General features: G+C 55.0%; 3 protein-coding genes across 8 annotated transcripts; 2 read left to right on the top strand and 1 right to left on the bottom strand.

Annotated features, from left to right (window-relative positions):
- The first annotated feature begins 379 nt into the window (after window positions 1-379).
- Window positions 380-4,580, top strand: COASY (Coenzyme A synthase). 3 transcript variants are annotated; one of them, XM_058702667.1, is made up of 10 exons: window positions 380-490; window positions 918-1,628; window positions 2,262-2,476; window positions 2,729-2,860; window positions 2,987-3,176; window positions 3,261-3,325; window positions 3,509-3,593; window positions 3,763-3,860; window positions 3,950-4,096; window positions 4,196-4,580. In XM_058702667.1, exons 2-10 carry the CDS (start codon window positions 929-931, stop codon window positions 4,244-4,246), a joined length of 1,683 nt encoding a protein of 560 aa, XP_058558650.1. In that variant the 5' UTR covers window positions 380-490; window positions 918-928; the 3' UTR covers window positions 4,247-4,580. The 3 variants fall into 3 exon arrangements, with proteins under 3 accessions (XP_058558650.1, XP_058558651.1, XP_058558652.1); XM_058702668.1 differs by having other exon boundaries at window positions 484-537; XM_058702669.1 differs by lacking the exon at window positions 380-490 and having other exon boundaries at window positions 497-1,628; window positions 2,990-3,176.
- Window positions 4,581-4,712: 132 nt separating this feature from the next.
- Window positions 4,713-9,886, top strand: MLX (MAX dimerization protein MLX). Of its 4 annotated transcripts, none has more exons than XM_058702697.1 (8): window positions 4,713-5,332; window positions 5,866-5,902; window positions 6,388-6,477; window positions 6,754-6,860; window positions 7,112-7,211; window positions 7,403-7,502; window positions 7,844-8,045; window positions 8,756-9,886. In XM_058702697.1, the coding sequence occupies exons 1-8, from the start codon at window positions 5,159-5,161 to the stop codon at window positions 8,810-8,812; spliced, it is 867 nt and encodes a 288-aa protein (XP_058558680.1). In that variant the 5' UTR covers window positions 4,713-5,158; the 3' UTR covers window positions 8,813-9,886. The 4 variants fall into 4 exon arrangements, with proteins under 4 accessions (XP_058558680.1, XP_058558679.1, XP_058558681.1 ...); XM_058702696.1 differs by having other exon boundaries at window positions 4,713-5,494; XM_058702698.1 differs by lacking the exon at window positions 8,756-9,886 and adding an exon at window positions 8,691-8,717.
- Window positions 9,887-10,016: 130 nt separating this feature from the next.
- Window positions 10,017-15,314, bottom strand: PSMC3IP (PSMC3 interacting protein). The gene is made up of 8 exons (XM_058702712.1): window positions 13,876-15,314; window positions 13,684-13,784; window positions 13,415-13,504; window positions 11,275-11,386; window positions 10,610-10,755; window positions 10,441-10,494; window positions 10,256-10,315; window positions 10,017-10,169 (listed from the first exon to the last, which is right to left on the bottom strand). Exons 1-8 carry the CDS (start codon window positions 13,907-13,909, stop codon window positions 10,113-10,115), a joined length of 654 nt encoding a protein of 217 aa, XP_058558695.1. The 5' UTR covers window positions 13,910-15,314; the 3' UTR covers window positions 10,017-10,112.
- Window positions 15,315-15,700: the final 386 nt, after the last annotated feature.

The following is a 15,700-nucleotide window of genomic DNA, read 5'->3' as shown; positions in this document are numbered from 1 at the left end:
AGAGAATCCCAAGCAGGCTCCATCCACACTGTCAGCACGGATCCAGATGCGGGGCTTGAACTCACAAACGGTGAGATCATGACCTGAGCCAAAATCAAGAATCCCATGCTCAACCGACTGAGCCACCCAGGTGCTATGTCCTATAACTTACTAAGAGGAAACTCAGGTGTGTGTTCTGCCTTCGCCGCTATCTCCTGGGTAACCAGGCTGAAGCCATTCTCTGCTGTCGGGGTCAAAAGGGCATCCGTGAAATCGGCTTTCAGGTCCGCCTCGCCCTCCACCAACTGAACTGGGAATGGTTGAGATCTGGAAATAAATAGCTTCACCTGCTCCCCCAGCCTCCGAGCTCCGCCCCACCTCCTCAGCAGGACCCGCCCTACTCCTTACAAAATCTCGCGAGGTTCCAGAACCCGGTAAAGACTTTGGCCTTTCTGCCGTTCCGTAGCTCGGGGCCGCAGGCGTTGAACTACTGTTTCCGGGTCGCAGCCAGGTAAGGCTCCGCGGCGGCCCTAGCGGAACCTAAGCCCAGAGGTCTCAGTAAGTAGAAGACCGCTCAGAGCCTGAGTGTTTCCCTCTAGTATCCTCCTTTGATTCCTTTAAGACCCTGGTACAGCCTGGCAGCAGGGCCCAGGATTTCTGGATTCCCAACCCTATGACTCAGGGGCTTTTGTCCAGTTTCCCTGCTCAGGATTTGGATTCAGTTCAGCAGCTTCACCGCTCCGTCTGAGAGATGTGGAAACCGGGGCTTAGCGCATAGCCCCGAGGCCCCGTGCCCTCCCCCGGGTTCCTCTGGATCAGCACTGAGACCCCGTCCCTGCGCCAGGTCCCCTCTCCTGGGCCCACGGCCCCGGACTGCCTTCGGCCTCAGCCACATAACCCCTCGGTCACCCACGCCTCGTCTTCCTGGCTGTCCGCAGGCCTGGGCAGCATGGCCGTATTCCGGTCGGGCCTCCTGGTGCTGACGACGCCGCTCGCCTCCCTGGCCCCACGCCTGGCCCCCATCCTGACCTCGGCGGCCCGGCTGGTGAATCACACGCTCTACGTACACCTGCAGCCGGGCATGAGCCTGGGGGGCCCGGCCCAGCCCCAGTCCAGCCTCGTGCAGGCCACGTTTGAGGTCCTGGATTTCATCACGCACCTCTACGCTGGCGCCGATGTCCACAGGCACCTGGATGTCAGAGTTCTGCTGACCAATATAGGAGCCAAGAGCGCCTTTCTCCCTCCCCTTCCCAGCTCAGTCCAGAACCTGGCCCACCCACCGGAAGTGGTGCTGACTGACTTCCAGACCCTGGATGGGAGCCAGTACAACCCGGTCAAACAACAGCTAGAGCGTTATGCCACCAGCTGCTACAGTTGTTGTCCCCAGCTGGCTTCGGTGCTGCTATACCCCGATTATGGGCCCGGAGAGCTGTCTGTGGAGTCCCTGGATGTCCCCTTACCCTCCACCATCAGGCCAGCCTCTCCCGTGGCCAGGTCTCCAAAGCAGCCAGTGCGTGGCTACCACCGTGGGGCTGTGGGTGGCACGTTTGACCGCCTGCACAATGCCCACAAGGTGTTGCTCAGTGTCGCGTGCATCCTGGCCCAGGAGCAGCTTGTGGTGGGAGTAGCGGACAAAGACCTGTTGAAGAGTGAGTGAGAGATACTCTGGAGTAGAGCAGGGGAGGACCCTCAAAACCCCTTAACCTTGCCCCCAGTGCCAAGACTGAGGAAGGGGGTGGGCATCCTTTACTTCCCACCCCTCCCGTATGTAACAGCACCTGGCACCCAGTGGGTGTTAAGGAAACTATGTTAAACGAACAAGTGCAGCTTTCTCTGTGTGTGATCTACTCACCACTCAAATCAGAATTTCCCCAAATGTGGAACTAAGGAAATCTGTACTTTTGAGAAGTTCTCCAGGTCACGAACCCTAAAGATTGAGACCCTGGGAGTAAATAGATGAGTGGGTTGTGGGTTGTAGGTAGTGTGTTAGAGCTACAGCAAGAGGGGACTCGTGGTTGGGGTGGTTCTTGGAATTCTCCATCTGACTCTGATGCTCCCTGGCACTGCTCGTTCTCTGGACACATGCCAGCCCCTGCCATGACTGTCGTGCTTGCTGGCTGCCCCCTCTTCACTGCTCCCCTGACATACAGCACTTCCCAGCTTAGCCCTTTCTTCCTGCCACCCATCCCCCTCTGGAGATTGGATGCTTAGGGATAGTCTTCCCCAAACTTGACTATACCTTTCCTCCCCAGTAAAAAGATCTCACTGGGCTCCTTCCCCAGGCAAATTGCTCCCTGAGCTGCTCCAACCCTACACAGAACGCGTGGAACATCTGAGTGAGTTCCTGGTGGACGTCAAGCCCTCCTTGACTTTTGATATCACCCCCCTGCTGGATCCCTATGGGCCCGCTGGCTCTAACCCCTCCTTGGAGTTCCTGGTGGTCAGCGAGGAGACCTATCGTGGGGGGATGGCCGTCAACCGCTTCCGTCTTGAGAATGTAACCCCTGAGGGAGACTGGCAGAGGGAGTGGATGGGGCTGGGGAAGGCCACGTAGGGGGCTGTTGGAAGTACCGTGACCCTAGAGGAGGGAAGAGAGGACTTGGGGTGGTGAGGAAGAGGCGAGAAGGAACTGTTTCCCAGCTTCCCCTTGGAGGCAGGCTCTACCTCTGGGGAGGATAAGGGGGCAGCTCAGATGTCATTGTCCTCCTGCCCCTCGTTCCCTCTCCTCACCCCTCCTCTTTAACCTCAGGGTCTGGAGGAGCTTGCCTTGTACCAGATCCAGCTGCTGAAGGACCCAAACCATACAGACAATGAAGAGGACAAAGTCAGTTCCTCCACCTTCCGCCAACGAATGCTGGGAAAGCTGCTTCGGCCTCCATATGTATGCCTGTCCTCTCTCTCCTCTGCTTGGGTGGGCTGGAAATGCTGGAGAGTAGACTGAAGATTTCAGTCTCAAGCATGAGTCTGAAGACCCTAGTAACTGGGGTTCCCTCTCCTCTACCTCCAGAAGAGGCCCGAACTCCCCGCACAGCTCTACGTGATTGGACTGACGGGCATCAGTGGCTCTGGGAAGAGCTCAGTAGCTCAGCGGCTTAAGGGCCTGGGGGCGTTTGTCATCGACAGTGACCACCTGGGCCATCGGGCCTACGCCCCAGGGGGTCCTGCCTACCAGCCTGTTGTGGAAGCCTTTGGAGCAGGTAATGCCTGGGGAGGGCTAGAAGTGGCCTGAAAAGTGAGGGGATGGCCTGGCCTCCTTGCCCAGTCCTGTGTCTCTCGTCCAGATATTCTCCATAAAGATGGCATTATCAACAGGAAGGTCCTAGGCAGCCGGGTGTTTGGGAACAAGGTAAGCACGCTTCTCTCCAAGGACTCCTCAGCTGCTACTAGAACCAGAGGTTGGGACCGAATGGACCTTTCTGGTCTGGTTCAGAGTGCGTTTCCACTCATCTGTTCCCCACCACCTCCTCTCGGGCTGGCTCCGTGTCCAAGGGAAGGTAAATCGCCTGCTTCCTCTGTTCCCCCTCCTCAGAAGCAGCTGAAGATACTCACGGATATTGTGTGGCCAATTATCGCAAAACTGGCTCGAGAGGAGATGAACCAGGCTGTGGCTGAGGGTGAGTTGGAGAGTTGATGGGAGCAGCCAAGGGGGACATTAAGCAGATTCTCCTCCTAGGAGCTTCCTCACCCCAAGCCAGACCCTCCACTTCCTTGGGACTAGGCTTCACCGGCTCTCTGGTGGCAAGTGGCAGTGTGCTGCTGGCAGTGACTGGGGTCTCCCCGCAGGAAAACGTGTGTGCGTGATTGATGCCGCCCTGCTGCTTGAAGCCGGCTGGCAGAACATGGTGCATGAGGTGTGGACCGTTGTCATCCCTGAGACTGAGGTATCTGGGCCCGTCTCTCACCCCATCCCCACTGCACACCGCAGCCCGCTCTGAGCCAGTGGGCTGACCGATGCCTTCTCCGTGCCCAGGCTATACGACGCATTGTGGAGAGGGATGGCCTGAGTGAAGCTGCAGCTCAGAGCCGGTTGCAGAGCCAGATGAGTGGGCAACAGCTCGTGGACCAGAGCCACGTGGTGCTGAGCACTTTATGGGAACCGCATGTTACTCAATGCCAGGTTGGTGCCCCGGAAAGGGCTGGGTTGTAGGGAAGGAGTCTCCAGTGGGTGCCTGCCTGACTCTCTTCTCTTCCTCCTGACACTCTGTCCTGCTCAAAGGTGGAGAAAGCTTGGGCTCTCTTGCAGAAGCGCATCTCCCAGACGCCGTAAGGCCCATGGCTGACAATGTGTTCTCTGTGGGGCCACAGTGGCCCTGGAGCTGCCTAGAGATTCAGCGGTGAGGAGGAGTGGGGGCCTGGGTGCTCGTCCTAGCTTGGGCCTAGAGACTCTGAACCAGACTGGGAAGGGCAAGGCTGGGCCTGGTGGACACAGGAAGTCTACCCAGCTTGCTGGTGTTTGGCCATCGCTGAGGATGCGACTCAGAGGGGAGCAGGCCCCTCTGGCATTTTGTGCCTACTCTTGCCCACAGTGTCTGTGAAACCTTCGGCCCACTGTGGCCAGGGCAAACACTGGAACTTGTACCAATTAAAGGTGAATGTTGCCAGGTGCTGCCTGTATGTCTGCGTCCTGCCCCAATGCCTCTAGGTATCTTTCTTTGGAAGCCTTGAGCTGGAAGCCTGGAGTGCAGTGGTTCTGAGCATAGCTTTTGCAGCTAGCCAGATTGAGGTCAGCCTTGGTCCCATCGCTGACTACCTGTCTGCTTTGGGAGAAGCTACAGACTTTCTAGGTTCCTCGGTTTCTGTATCTGTGAAGCGGCTTAACTGGGCTAACGGGCGCTTTGAAAGCGTTTCTTCCACTGGTCTCCTGCCAGGTACCAGGCTACGTGTTGGAGGACCGGCCTTCCACGAGCCAGGCGGGGCCTCTGGCCTCACGGACCTGACAGCCGTGCTGGGCCGGCAGGGTGGGGTTGGACACAAGTCCCTGGAAGCCGCGGGTCCAGCACAGCGCGTGCACACAACTCTCGGAAATACTTCTCGGACGAGCCTTTTGAGGGGACTCCATTTTACAGAATGTGCGTCATGTCGCGGTGTGGGCGAGTGAGGGGAAGGACAACGTCTGTGTCAGCCCCGACGCCAGTCTCCGAGGCTCCTGACCCTCGGTTTCAGAGTTTTCCGGGTGCGCATGCGCGGGCCGTGCCCCGCCCTCCGCCTCTCGTTCGTGGGTTGGTGGGTTTGGGTCACGTGGAAGTGCCTCGCCTCTTCCTCGCGGCAGGGGGCCCGCCCGCTGGCTGGTTTCCGGTTCGGTGGGTCGGAGATGACGGAGCCGGTCGCCTCTCCGGACGACCCCTGGGTCAAGGCAAGCCCCGCGGGCGCGCACGCCGGCGAGGGGAGGGCGGGTCGGGCTCATGCACGTGGGGGGTCCCGAAGACTAGGGGATTCCCTGCAGTTCCCAAAGGTCCCCCCGCCCTCCGGGCCCCGGGGCTGCAGAGAAGACAGCCCTCACCCTGCGCGTGCCAAGGTGGGGAGACAAGTGAGGCGTGTGTGCACGAATGTGAGGGGACCGGGCTTGCGGGGGGGGGGGGACGGTGGAGGAGGGAGGGGGTGGGGGCGGAGGGGCGGTGCTCCTATGGCCTATCTGCTTACTGCTATCGGGGCAATCCTGCAAACCCCTGCGCACCGCAGGTGCGCGCGTGTGTGTATAAGTGAACGCACGCGCGTGCATTCTGCAATTGCCTGCGCTCTCGGGGTGGGGGGGGGGGGGGTTGGGGCGGGTAGAGGTGTGTGTGGTAGGGGTGTGTGGTGTGTGTACGAGTGCGCACGCGCTCAGAGTGAGAGGAGGTGCCCAGCCCCGGGCGGAGGTCTGATGAGCTCCTTTGCTTGGTGTCACAGGTGGAGTATGCCTACAGTGACAACAGCCTGGACCCCGGTGAGTACCTCTCCCACAGTCTCTAGCTCCCTGGTGACACTCCTGCCACAGTCCTGTGGATTCCCGTGGTCTTGCCAGCCACACCTGAGCACAGTCCACTGTCCCTGAGCGGAGTTCCTGCCCTGAGACAATGAGGGAGGAGCTGCATAAGGGGCAGGAAGCATAAGGGTATAATTCCTGCTGCTCTGAAACAAGGAAATGATGAAAATAGTGGGAGCTAGCCATTCTGTCACCCTCGTTGTGCCTAGATGCCACTTCGTGAACCGGTGGTATCATTGCAGGCCCCTGGAGCAGTGGAGACACCAGAGACAGGAGCACTGTGGTGGGGCACAGCAGGAAGTGGATGACCCAATATGGGTAGCTTTTGGGTTGAAAGGGAGAGGTCAGCATTTAAGGATCAGGAAGCCATTGTACACACAGGTGTCTGAAGGTCTAACAGTGTCCTCCTGTCCTACCCCCTAGTGATTGGGACCTCTCTTTTACAGGGCTTTTTGTAGAAAGTACCCGAAAGGGGAGTGTAGTGTCCAGAGCTAATAGCATCGGTTCCACCAGTGCCTCTTCTGTCCCCAATACAGGTAGGCAGCAACATGCCCCCACCTGGGGGGGCTCAGATATACCATCATTTTAGTATATTTCCTAGACAGGAAGCTCCAGTCATCCACACGGGGGTGCTGGAGGCCTAGCGTTAGACACAGGGTCTCACCATCTTTCACCTCATCTAGAATATTAGACGGTTCTGTCCGTTTGCTGTCTCTGAGCACCAGTTTTTTCTTCCCCACTGGGGCAAGGTGGGTTAGCTGGGCCCACTGGGCTTCAAAATGACCTCCTCCTGCCCCCAACTTTGAGCGTAGATGACGAGGACAGTGATTACCACCAGGAGTCCTACAAGGAGTCCTACAAGGACCGGCGGCGGCGAGCACATACTCAGGCTGAGCAGAAGAGGAGAGACGCCATCAAGGTGACTGGGGAGGCCTGTACCTCAGCCAATGCAGGAGGCCCCTGTGTATTTCAGATCTACCCTGCCCTCATCAGTCCCCAGCATCCTTGGTGGCAGCTGCTCTAGTCCCTGGATATGAACACCTCCTTTTTTCTAGTCCCCTACCCCTTTGAGTTTGTGAGCATGGAACTTTGGTTCACAGAAAGTTTTGTACCAGTTTGCCTGAATCCCTTGGAGTTAAGGAACCCTTGTTTTCCCTCCTGTCTCCACAGAGAGGCTATGATGACCTCCAGACCATCGTCCCCACCTGCCAGCAGCAGGACTTCTCCATTGGCTCCCAAAAGCTCAGCAAAGCCATCGTTCTACAGAAGAGTATGGCCAGGGAGAGCACTGGGAGTGGTTGGGGCCAGTGGTGCTGTGAGGAGGCCAGAGACTTACACTCACTTTCGGCCTGGCCCCGGTGGGGTGATTATAATGAGAGAGTTGGGGAAAGGGAGGAAGGGGAAACAAAGTAAACCATGTCCTTCTGGCTGAGACATCCTCTGTGCCCACCCTCACTGCAGCTATTGACTACATCCAGTTTTTGCACAAGGAGAAGAAAAAGCAGGAGGAGGAGGTGTCCATGCTACGCAAGGACGTCACGGCCCTAAAGATCATGAAAGTGTAAGGGGGGGATGCTGAGCTCGGGGAGCCAGGGCTTCTGAGGGGACTCTGAAGCTGACTTCAGTTCATACCTTTCTCTTGTTCAAAGGCCACATCAGATAATACAGAACAGATAATCTTCTCATTCCTGTAGGTGGCCACTTAGGGGCAGGACTCTGCACCCCAACAGTCCCTGATACCTAGCAGATACTCAAAGTGCCTGTGGGATTAACGAGGGGTAGAGAGAGGGGTCACCCATTTCTGTCCCAGCAGCTCTCCGGGAACCCCTTCCTGGGGCCGGGGGAGTACATACGGTGACCTGAGCTGTTATAGCACCTTAGCCCTGTTCTACTCGCTTTCAGCAACTATGAGCAGATTGTGAAGGCACACCAGGACAACCCCCATGAGGGAGAAGACCAGGTCTCTGACCAAGTCAAGTTCAATGTGTTTCAAGGCATCATGGACTCACTGTTCCAGTCCTTCAATGCCTCTATCTCCGTGGCCAGTTTCCAGGAGCTGTCAGCCTGTGTCTTCAGCTGGATTGAGGAGCACTGTAAGCCTCAGGTATGGGGCAGCAGTGGTCAAGGGGTGCAGATTTTCTATCTTCCTTCAGGCCAAGTGACCCAAGTCCGTCCTAATTTGTTCAGAGAGGGAAGGTGGCAACTTTTAGGTTTCTGGAGGCTCTCTTCTTTGCTTCCTGGCCCACATTTTCCTGTTAAGGTTTCATTTGGCAAGAATGATGTGGGCACTTAACTCAGGCAAGGCCTCGCTCTGGCCTTTGTTAGCTTGTGTTATGGCTGCCTAGTATGTAAGCCCTCATCACTCATAGCAGAATCACGTGGAATTTCTAGAAACATTCCTGGCTCCCACCCCCAGGCCCACTAGTTTTCCCTGGGGTTTGTGATTAGTTGTAATGGAGCCGTGTGTTAATGGTATTGCATGGAGTTTCTGAGGCTTGACTTGCATCTCACTTTTTTGTTTCCTGACATTTTCTGGAACCACTTTAAGTGTCCTGCGACACAAGAGTGGACACTCCTGTGCCCACCACCTAAATGCTACCATTCCCATTTCTTGTATTTGCTTTACCACATAGCTGTCCATGTCTCCATCCCTTTCTCTGTCCTGTCTCAGGGACATTTCAGAGTCGACTGTAAACGGTGTTTCCCAGGGGCTTTTTCTGTTGTACTCTAAAGAGCATGACTGGTGTAGGCAGGTATCTGAGCCTCTGTCCTCACCTGAGCATCACTCGTGTTTTCCTCTGCTGCCCCCGCCAGACCCTACGGGAGATTGTGATTGGCGTCTTGCACCAATTGAAGAACCAGCTGTACTGACTGGGTTTTGGAAGCTGCAGAAGAGCCAACAAGATGCCAGAGTCTCCTACTTGGCCACGGAGCCACTGGGCTTATGAGATTGGACTGCGACACTGCACACCAGTCAGCTGGTTCTCGGTGTTTGGTTCCCCAGCACCCCTTCATCCTCACTGGGGCTGGGGTATTTGTTTTGTGAAAGCTTTAATTTATTATACTGACCACAGAACTCGAGCTTACTGTCTTTCCCCTTCTCCGTAGAAGTCTTCGGGGGGGGGGGGGGAACCCTGTGTTCTGGGGACACCCCCCTCCCCCCATAAGAGCTCCTGGTCTCTCCCCTTCTAATCCTCAGATTTTTGCTCCTGATTACACATATTGGGAAGCTACTGTTTGCATTTGGTTTGGTCTCCTGGGCAACATTTGGCCCAAGTTTGGCCATTTTGGCAGTAGTTGGATGGGAAGGGAGGAACATGAGGAAATACTCCCACAGCCAAGAGGGGTGAAAGGCCTCCTTGTGCCTCAGCTAGGGCTGTCTGGTCAGCCCAAGGTGAGATCAGGCCTCTTCTGGCCAGCTCAGGGCAGGGCTACTGGGTTCCTGCCCTCACTTGCTACTGCATCCCCTCTCCTTCCTCCCCCACATACCCCTGCCCCCTCTGTCCCCACAGGCAGGAGCATAGCACAGAGAAGTTACATGTGACATAGCACTACATATTAATTTTTTTTTTTAATATTCTAAACACCAACATTGCAATTTTGCTAAAGTTACAATTTTTGAAAGTGAACTGGGCCTCCAAAGCACTCCCAGCCATCCTGTCGAGCATACCTGGGTCTCCACCATCTCAGTGCTGCTTGTGTTTCTCCCAGGACTTGGGAGTGGCGTGAAGGGGTAGAGAAGATACTTTAAAAGCCTCCTGGGGTACAGAGCCCAGAAAAGTCCTGGGTAAAGCCTTGGGCTCCTCGAATGCTGTGTATACTAGCTTCTCTCTACCCGGTAGCCTTCCTCAGGGTTGACATCTGGGAGGTTTGGTTATCCAGAGGAAATTAAGTATTTTTATATCAAATTATAGTACAATAAATATTGCCAAATGCTTTCCTTTAGCGTTGTTCCAAGTTTAAGTGCAAGCAATTGGAATCTAGATGATGAAACGAGCATGACAACCATCCACTCTGGGCTTGCTCACTCCCTGAGCCCTGTATTCTGGTTCATGCCCCTCTCCCAGCTGCTCTGCTCAAAGGTGGAAAGCAGCAGGAACCAAGAAGCCAACCTGAAGGAGGCGGCCAGTCCAGGACGTCGCTTCCATTCCCCCATCCTGCAGAGGACTCCTCAAGGGTCTGGGAGCTTCACGTTGTAATCTTCATCGGTCTCTATCCCAACTTCCTCCTGGGGCAGGGAGACCAGTAAACGAGACCTCCCTGGACGAAGACCCCAGGGTGGCAAGGAGGGGAGAGACAGAGAGAACCACTTACAAAGAACTGCTTCTTGCTCTTGGGGTATCCTTCAAGGATCGCATCAGACAGTTCTGTTGCCTGACAAGAAACAAAACCACCCCTTTTCAGACGGGCGGCACTGCCTGGCGGACCCATGACCTCAGGCAGCAGTTTCTCCGGTGGCTGCCATTTTCCAGGGCCTGCTGCGGAGCTCACGCACTTACCATCCTCTTCCGCTTCCTCCATTCCTTGCAGTACTTCTGCCTCTCTCTGTACACCTGCACAGGGAAACGGCTTGCTCTAGCCTCTCAGGGGCTGCTGGGGGGCAACCTCGGCCTCACTCCAGACCTGCACAGGCAGACCGCCCCGCTACCACCCTTCCTCCTGACTCACCTGCTCTTTCTCTTCTGGAGTCACGTGGTTGGTGGCTGCTTTGATGTTCTTCAGTCTCTGTCTGTAGCCAGCACATTCCTTCTTCAACTCCTGGATCTCTTTCTGCATCTCCGGTGTGGTCAGGGCACTAGTTAACTCCTTCAGCTCTGAAACCACATCTCCCTGAGGTCGCTTCTTACCCTGATGATGGGGTTTTGTCTTTCCCAGTGGGTGCTCCCTGAGGTAGGAGACTGGGCCCCTACCTTGCTCTAGGTTCTACACCCAGGGTCCAGAATGAGTTCCATATTCTGGAAATTGCGCTCGGCAGAGATTAAGGCTTACAGAATTACCAGTTTAGTCTGCTTTTCTTTCCTCTTCCATCTACAAGCAGTGGTAAAGTGTGAGGTTGAACAGACTGTTCCCTGTAGCCAGTTAAAGAAACAGGCACAGAGGGAGTGTGGACACAGTACACTGATAATGTTAGGGAAAGCAAATGCGTGTCTTGCCCATTTATATTCAAAAGCCATTAGCTGTTTACGTTTCTTGTAACATAATGCCTGTGGCGGCCCAGCCCAGCTCTCCACTGCAGCGAGACATTGCGGTCAGCAAACCATTCACTTAGGGATTCCTGCCCTCTGGACTGACCCTCGCGCCAGGGGCCCCTTTCAGCATCCGTCCAGTCCTACCAGCCTCCATGTGGCGGCAGCTCTGCTGGAGGCTCTGCACCTTGGCAGTGAGGGCCACGATTTTGGTGTCCAGGCCTTGGAGGTCAGCGTCACTCACCATCTCGAACTGGTCCTGCCAGAGGTGAGACGACAAACAGAAGTGGGTGGGTGTGATGTGAGGCCACATCTGGGCAGGCCACATCACATCAAGAACCTGGGGCTCCCCAGCCCTCCAGGGGGCCTGGGAGAACAGCGGGAGGGTCCCTGTGAGACACCATTTGGTTCGGTACTGGTCCCAACAAACAAAAAGGTGTAAAAAAGTTAAAACCTGATGCCTGTCCTCAAGGAGCTTCAGGATACTGAACAGGGCAGAAAGTTTAGTGGTAAAACCACTCACTGGGCTAAAAGAGTAAAGGAACATTCTTCCCAAGGTAGTGATACCTAAATTACACATTTCCACAGTAGGAGGAACCTGGGCAGGTCAAGAGTCGTGGTGGGTGGTATTGAAGGGACTCCAGTAAACGTCTGAGGGGCCCCTCCCCTGAGAGAGACCAGCTGCCACAAAGGACTGTGGTGGGGCTCGGGATGGGGGGTGGGGTGGTCTTGTCAGTGATGTCAGGGAGCAGGTTAGAAAGAATAGGAATGCCAGCCTGGGCAGTTTGGACTCTTCATTAAAGCAAAGTAAACCTTTATAGCAGAAGGCAGCAAACTACAGCCTGCACGCCAAATCCTGCCACATTCGGGGTTGTGAAAACAAAAATTTCTGGAAACACAGTTACACCCACTCGTTTACATGTTTACATGTGATCATTTACATACTGCTCTATAATGACGGCCCTCAGTGGCTGTGACAGTTGTATAGCTATGAAAAGAGGCCATCTGGCCGGCAAAAGCACAAAATTGTCTTTACAGAAAAAATGCTGCCGAATTCTCCCTTAGGGACTCTTCATTAGAGTAGTAATGTAATGAAACCTATTTCAGAAAAGTTAGTCTTGATGGTGGTGTGGTTCAGTTAAACTAGTATTCAGGGTCTACTGGACCTTAGATACTGGGGTGGGGGGGGGGGTTGTGCTCAGCAAAGGAGGAAGAGTGAGAAGTGGGCTCAGCCCTGGAAGGGCTGCAGTCTAGCGAGGAGATGGGTAAAAAGACCACCACAATATAGCATCCCTCAGGGAGGTGAGTGCCTGAAGAAGAGGCGAGGAGAGAATCCGGGGAAGGTTTCTGGAGGTGATGCCTGAGGGAGAACCTTGGAGTAAGAGTTCGCTGAGCAAAGACACAGAAGAGGAAGAAGGGATTTTAAAACTCCAGGCAGAGGAAGGACACAGGAGTAAAATACACCTAAATGGTCTAGTACTGGTGAAGGGACAGGTGAGGCTAGCAGCAGCCTGGAGCCAAGTCTCTATGTAGATTTCTCCCTGTTGTAGGGAGTGCTGGAGTTTCAAGTAGGGAAATGGCCCCAGATTGTACTGACGCAGACCATTCTGGCTGCAGCGTTTAAGATGTGTGAGGAGGCCAGGAGCTGTGAGGAGGCTATCGTGATAGATGAGGAGCACCTGAACTCAATCAGCAATGGCAGACAGAAAGGGGAGGGTGGATTCAGGAAGGGGGAAAGCCAACTGGATTTGCTGGCTGCCTAAGCTGTGAGGTAAGAGTGACTCCCCAGTCTCTGAGTTGGGTGAGGAGTGGCTCTAACTGAGGGAGAAGCCTGTAAAAGGAGCCCATTTAGGGGAGATGTGCATTCTACTTCAGCAATATTGATTCTGCAAGGTCTGGAAGGCATCCGGGCGGTGGTCTGGCCTAGAGATATAAAATTAGTGTCATCTGTGTTGGGAGGGGTGGGGACAGAAGGCAAATCGTTTGGCAGATGATGGTTCTGATCTAGATGACTGGGAAAAAGAAACCTCCAAGGGGAAAGGGACCTTGGTAGGAACAATTCAGGATCTTCTGTCATCTATCATGTACATCTCAGATCTGGAAGTCTCGTTGAGTCTGGATCACAGCAAGTGAGTACCCACTTTGATTTAAAGGGTGTGTGGGGCCCTTTTAATGGCGTGGGCTAGCTGAGTTTCACGGGATGCCTCAAGTCAGAGTTCATTCTAGAGACTGATTCACCTAATGTCGGGGTCTCACACGGGTGATAATCTGCACAGGTTTCCCTCACCTGGTCCGCAAAATAGATCTTCTGCTTGCCGTACATCTTCTCTTTGATTTTGCCTTGTTGGGCCAGCTGCTCCAGCGCCTTCACCACCGCCTGGCAGAGGGGAGAGGCAGAACCAATCAGAGGGATGATTTAGGGCCCAGGCAGTGGGAATTAGGGCCGACCAGCCTTAGGAAGCTCAAGGCTAGAATGGCTGCCTCGAGAGGGCAGCACTTCAGGCTGATTCGAGGGGCCCCAAGGGTAGGGGGGCGGTCCCAGGAGAGGGTCCTCACCGCCTTGCCCAGTCCATGTTCCCGCTGCAGGTTCCCGAACACGTCCTGGGCGCTGTAGGGCCGGTTCTGCTCCTGCAGGTATCTCAGGAGAATCCCGGGGGCTACGAGGAGACGGGGCATGGGGGGAGGTCACTCAACCGACCCCTCGCCCGGCCCCCGCCCGGGTCTCCCCAGTGCCCGCGGTCCGTTTACCTCCCGCCGCAGCCTCGGCCCGGCCTTTACTCATGGCCTTTCCCGCCGCCAACTTGGAAAGCCGGACGTTGCAGTTGCTCGGGGCAACGGCTGCTTCCGGCGACGGGAAGGGCGGGGCTCAAGCGGTGATTGGCGGAAGGAGAAGTCTTGGCGAGGAACGAAGCGACCCTTCCCGGGCGCCGTAGGTCAGTGCTGTCGGGAGCCGGGTGCGAGTGTGGTCCCTCACACTTCTGGGTCCATGCAGCGGAGGTGGGGCGCTTGCCCTGGACTTCTCCCTCCCTGCTCCTCGGGACGCAGGCCGTAGTAAATCACGCCTTCACGTTCCGAGACCCGCTTCCAGAGGCAGCGGCTGAGCTCTCATCACCGTGAGCTGGGCCGGTGTTCCAAGGGGGAGAAAACTTGGGATCAACTCCCGCTGGGCTAGCGACTAGCTCAAGATCACAGAGCCAGTTACTCACAGGGACGTGCCCTGTCCCACGGCCCGATGCTCTTTTCGTCGGTCTCATTTGTAAAATAGGAAAAAGAGATACTAACAGGAGGGTGGTTGGAAGACAAAAATGCGTAGAAACTCTGGAAGGACAATAGCGATATCCTTCATTGCCCGTTACCGGGCCTCGCACACAGGGGGCGCTCAACACGTGCTGTGGTGTGAACGCCAAGGCAAGGCAGGGTTGGGACGGGGCTACGGTTAAGCCACAAAGCTTGTTAGAAAAGTTTCCTGTTGGCCGAGTCAATCTTATGGCAACACCTGGCAGGTGTTTTCCACTTCTGCCCACAGTGGCCAATGGGACAAAGCCTGAAATAAGTGTTTCTAGTTTCTGAGGTCAGCCGAAGGCCAAAGAGCAGCTGTCCCTGCAGCTCAAACACTCCAGAGGAAGAGCATGGTGTTAATCTTTACAGCCTTCTGTTACCTAAATTCTCATTAGCCTTTGAAACACGTAGTTGTCTTCACATGTCTAAGGAACAATATTAAGAATTAAAAATGAGGGGTGCCTGGGTGGCACAGTAGGTTGGGCATCCGACTCTTGATTTCGGCTCAGGTCATGATCTTGAGGTTCGTGGGTTTGAGCCGCAGGTGGGGCTGCATACTGACAGTGCAGAGCTTGCTTGGGATTCTGGCTCCCTCTCTCTCTCTGCCCCTCCCCCGCTTGCTTTCTCTCCCTCTCTCTCTCTCTAAAATAAACAAACATTAAAAAAAAATGATGGAACTGCTGGCTAGATGCCAACCAAGAGTGCCAGTTATACTGTCTAGGCTCTCCAGGGGAGGGGAAGTGGCTTCATACCATGGTGATTATTCTGACCATCACAAAGGAAAAACAGGGCAGGTGGGTCGCTCACAGCTGGACTTACTATTCTAAGGTTGTCACCTGAGAACACTATCAAGGGTAAAACACCATTCAACATCAGTCTCTTAAAGATTGTTCTCATATAAGATTTATTCCCCAGCACCACTCCCTCCCTCCCCCCTCCCGTCCATCCCCACCCCAGTTCACAGTGGAGGACTAAGGAGATTCAGAGCAGGATCCCCCAGGTACAAGAAACACCCTCTGAAGATTTTGCTCTCCTTCCTCCCTCCCTTTTGCCAACTTCCAAGGCCTGAAGCTACACACACTCATGCAAACACACCAAAACCCGCTCCTCTCCCACACTCCTGTGTTTTTCCCTATCAGAGTTCACCTGTGAGACATCTGGGCTCTGAGAAGAGAGGAGGTGTCCGAAGTCTGAGAACCCTAAAGTGGGGAGATGCCATTACCCCGAATCTTCACACACAAGTGACTATGAAACAGGCACCTAGCTCTTCTCCCGTCTCACTCCTAATTTTCAC

The sequence above is a fragment of the Neofelis nebulosa genome, chromosome 16, assembly GCF_028018385.1.
Source record: "Neofelis nebulosa isolate mNeoNeb1 chromosome 16, mNeoNeb1.pri, whole genome shotgun sequence".
NCBI lineage: Eukaryota > Metazoa > Chordata > Mammalia > Carnivora > Felidae > Neofelis > Neofelis nebulosa.
Note: the sequence above shows the minus strand (reverse complement) of the source record. Positions and strands in the feature narration are given on the sequence as shown.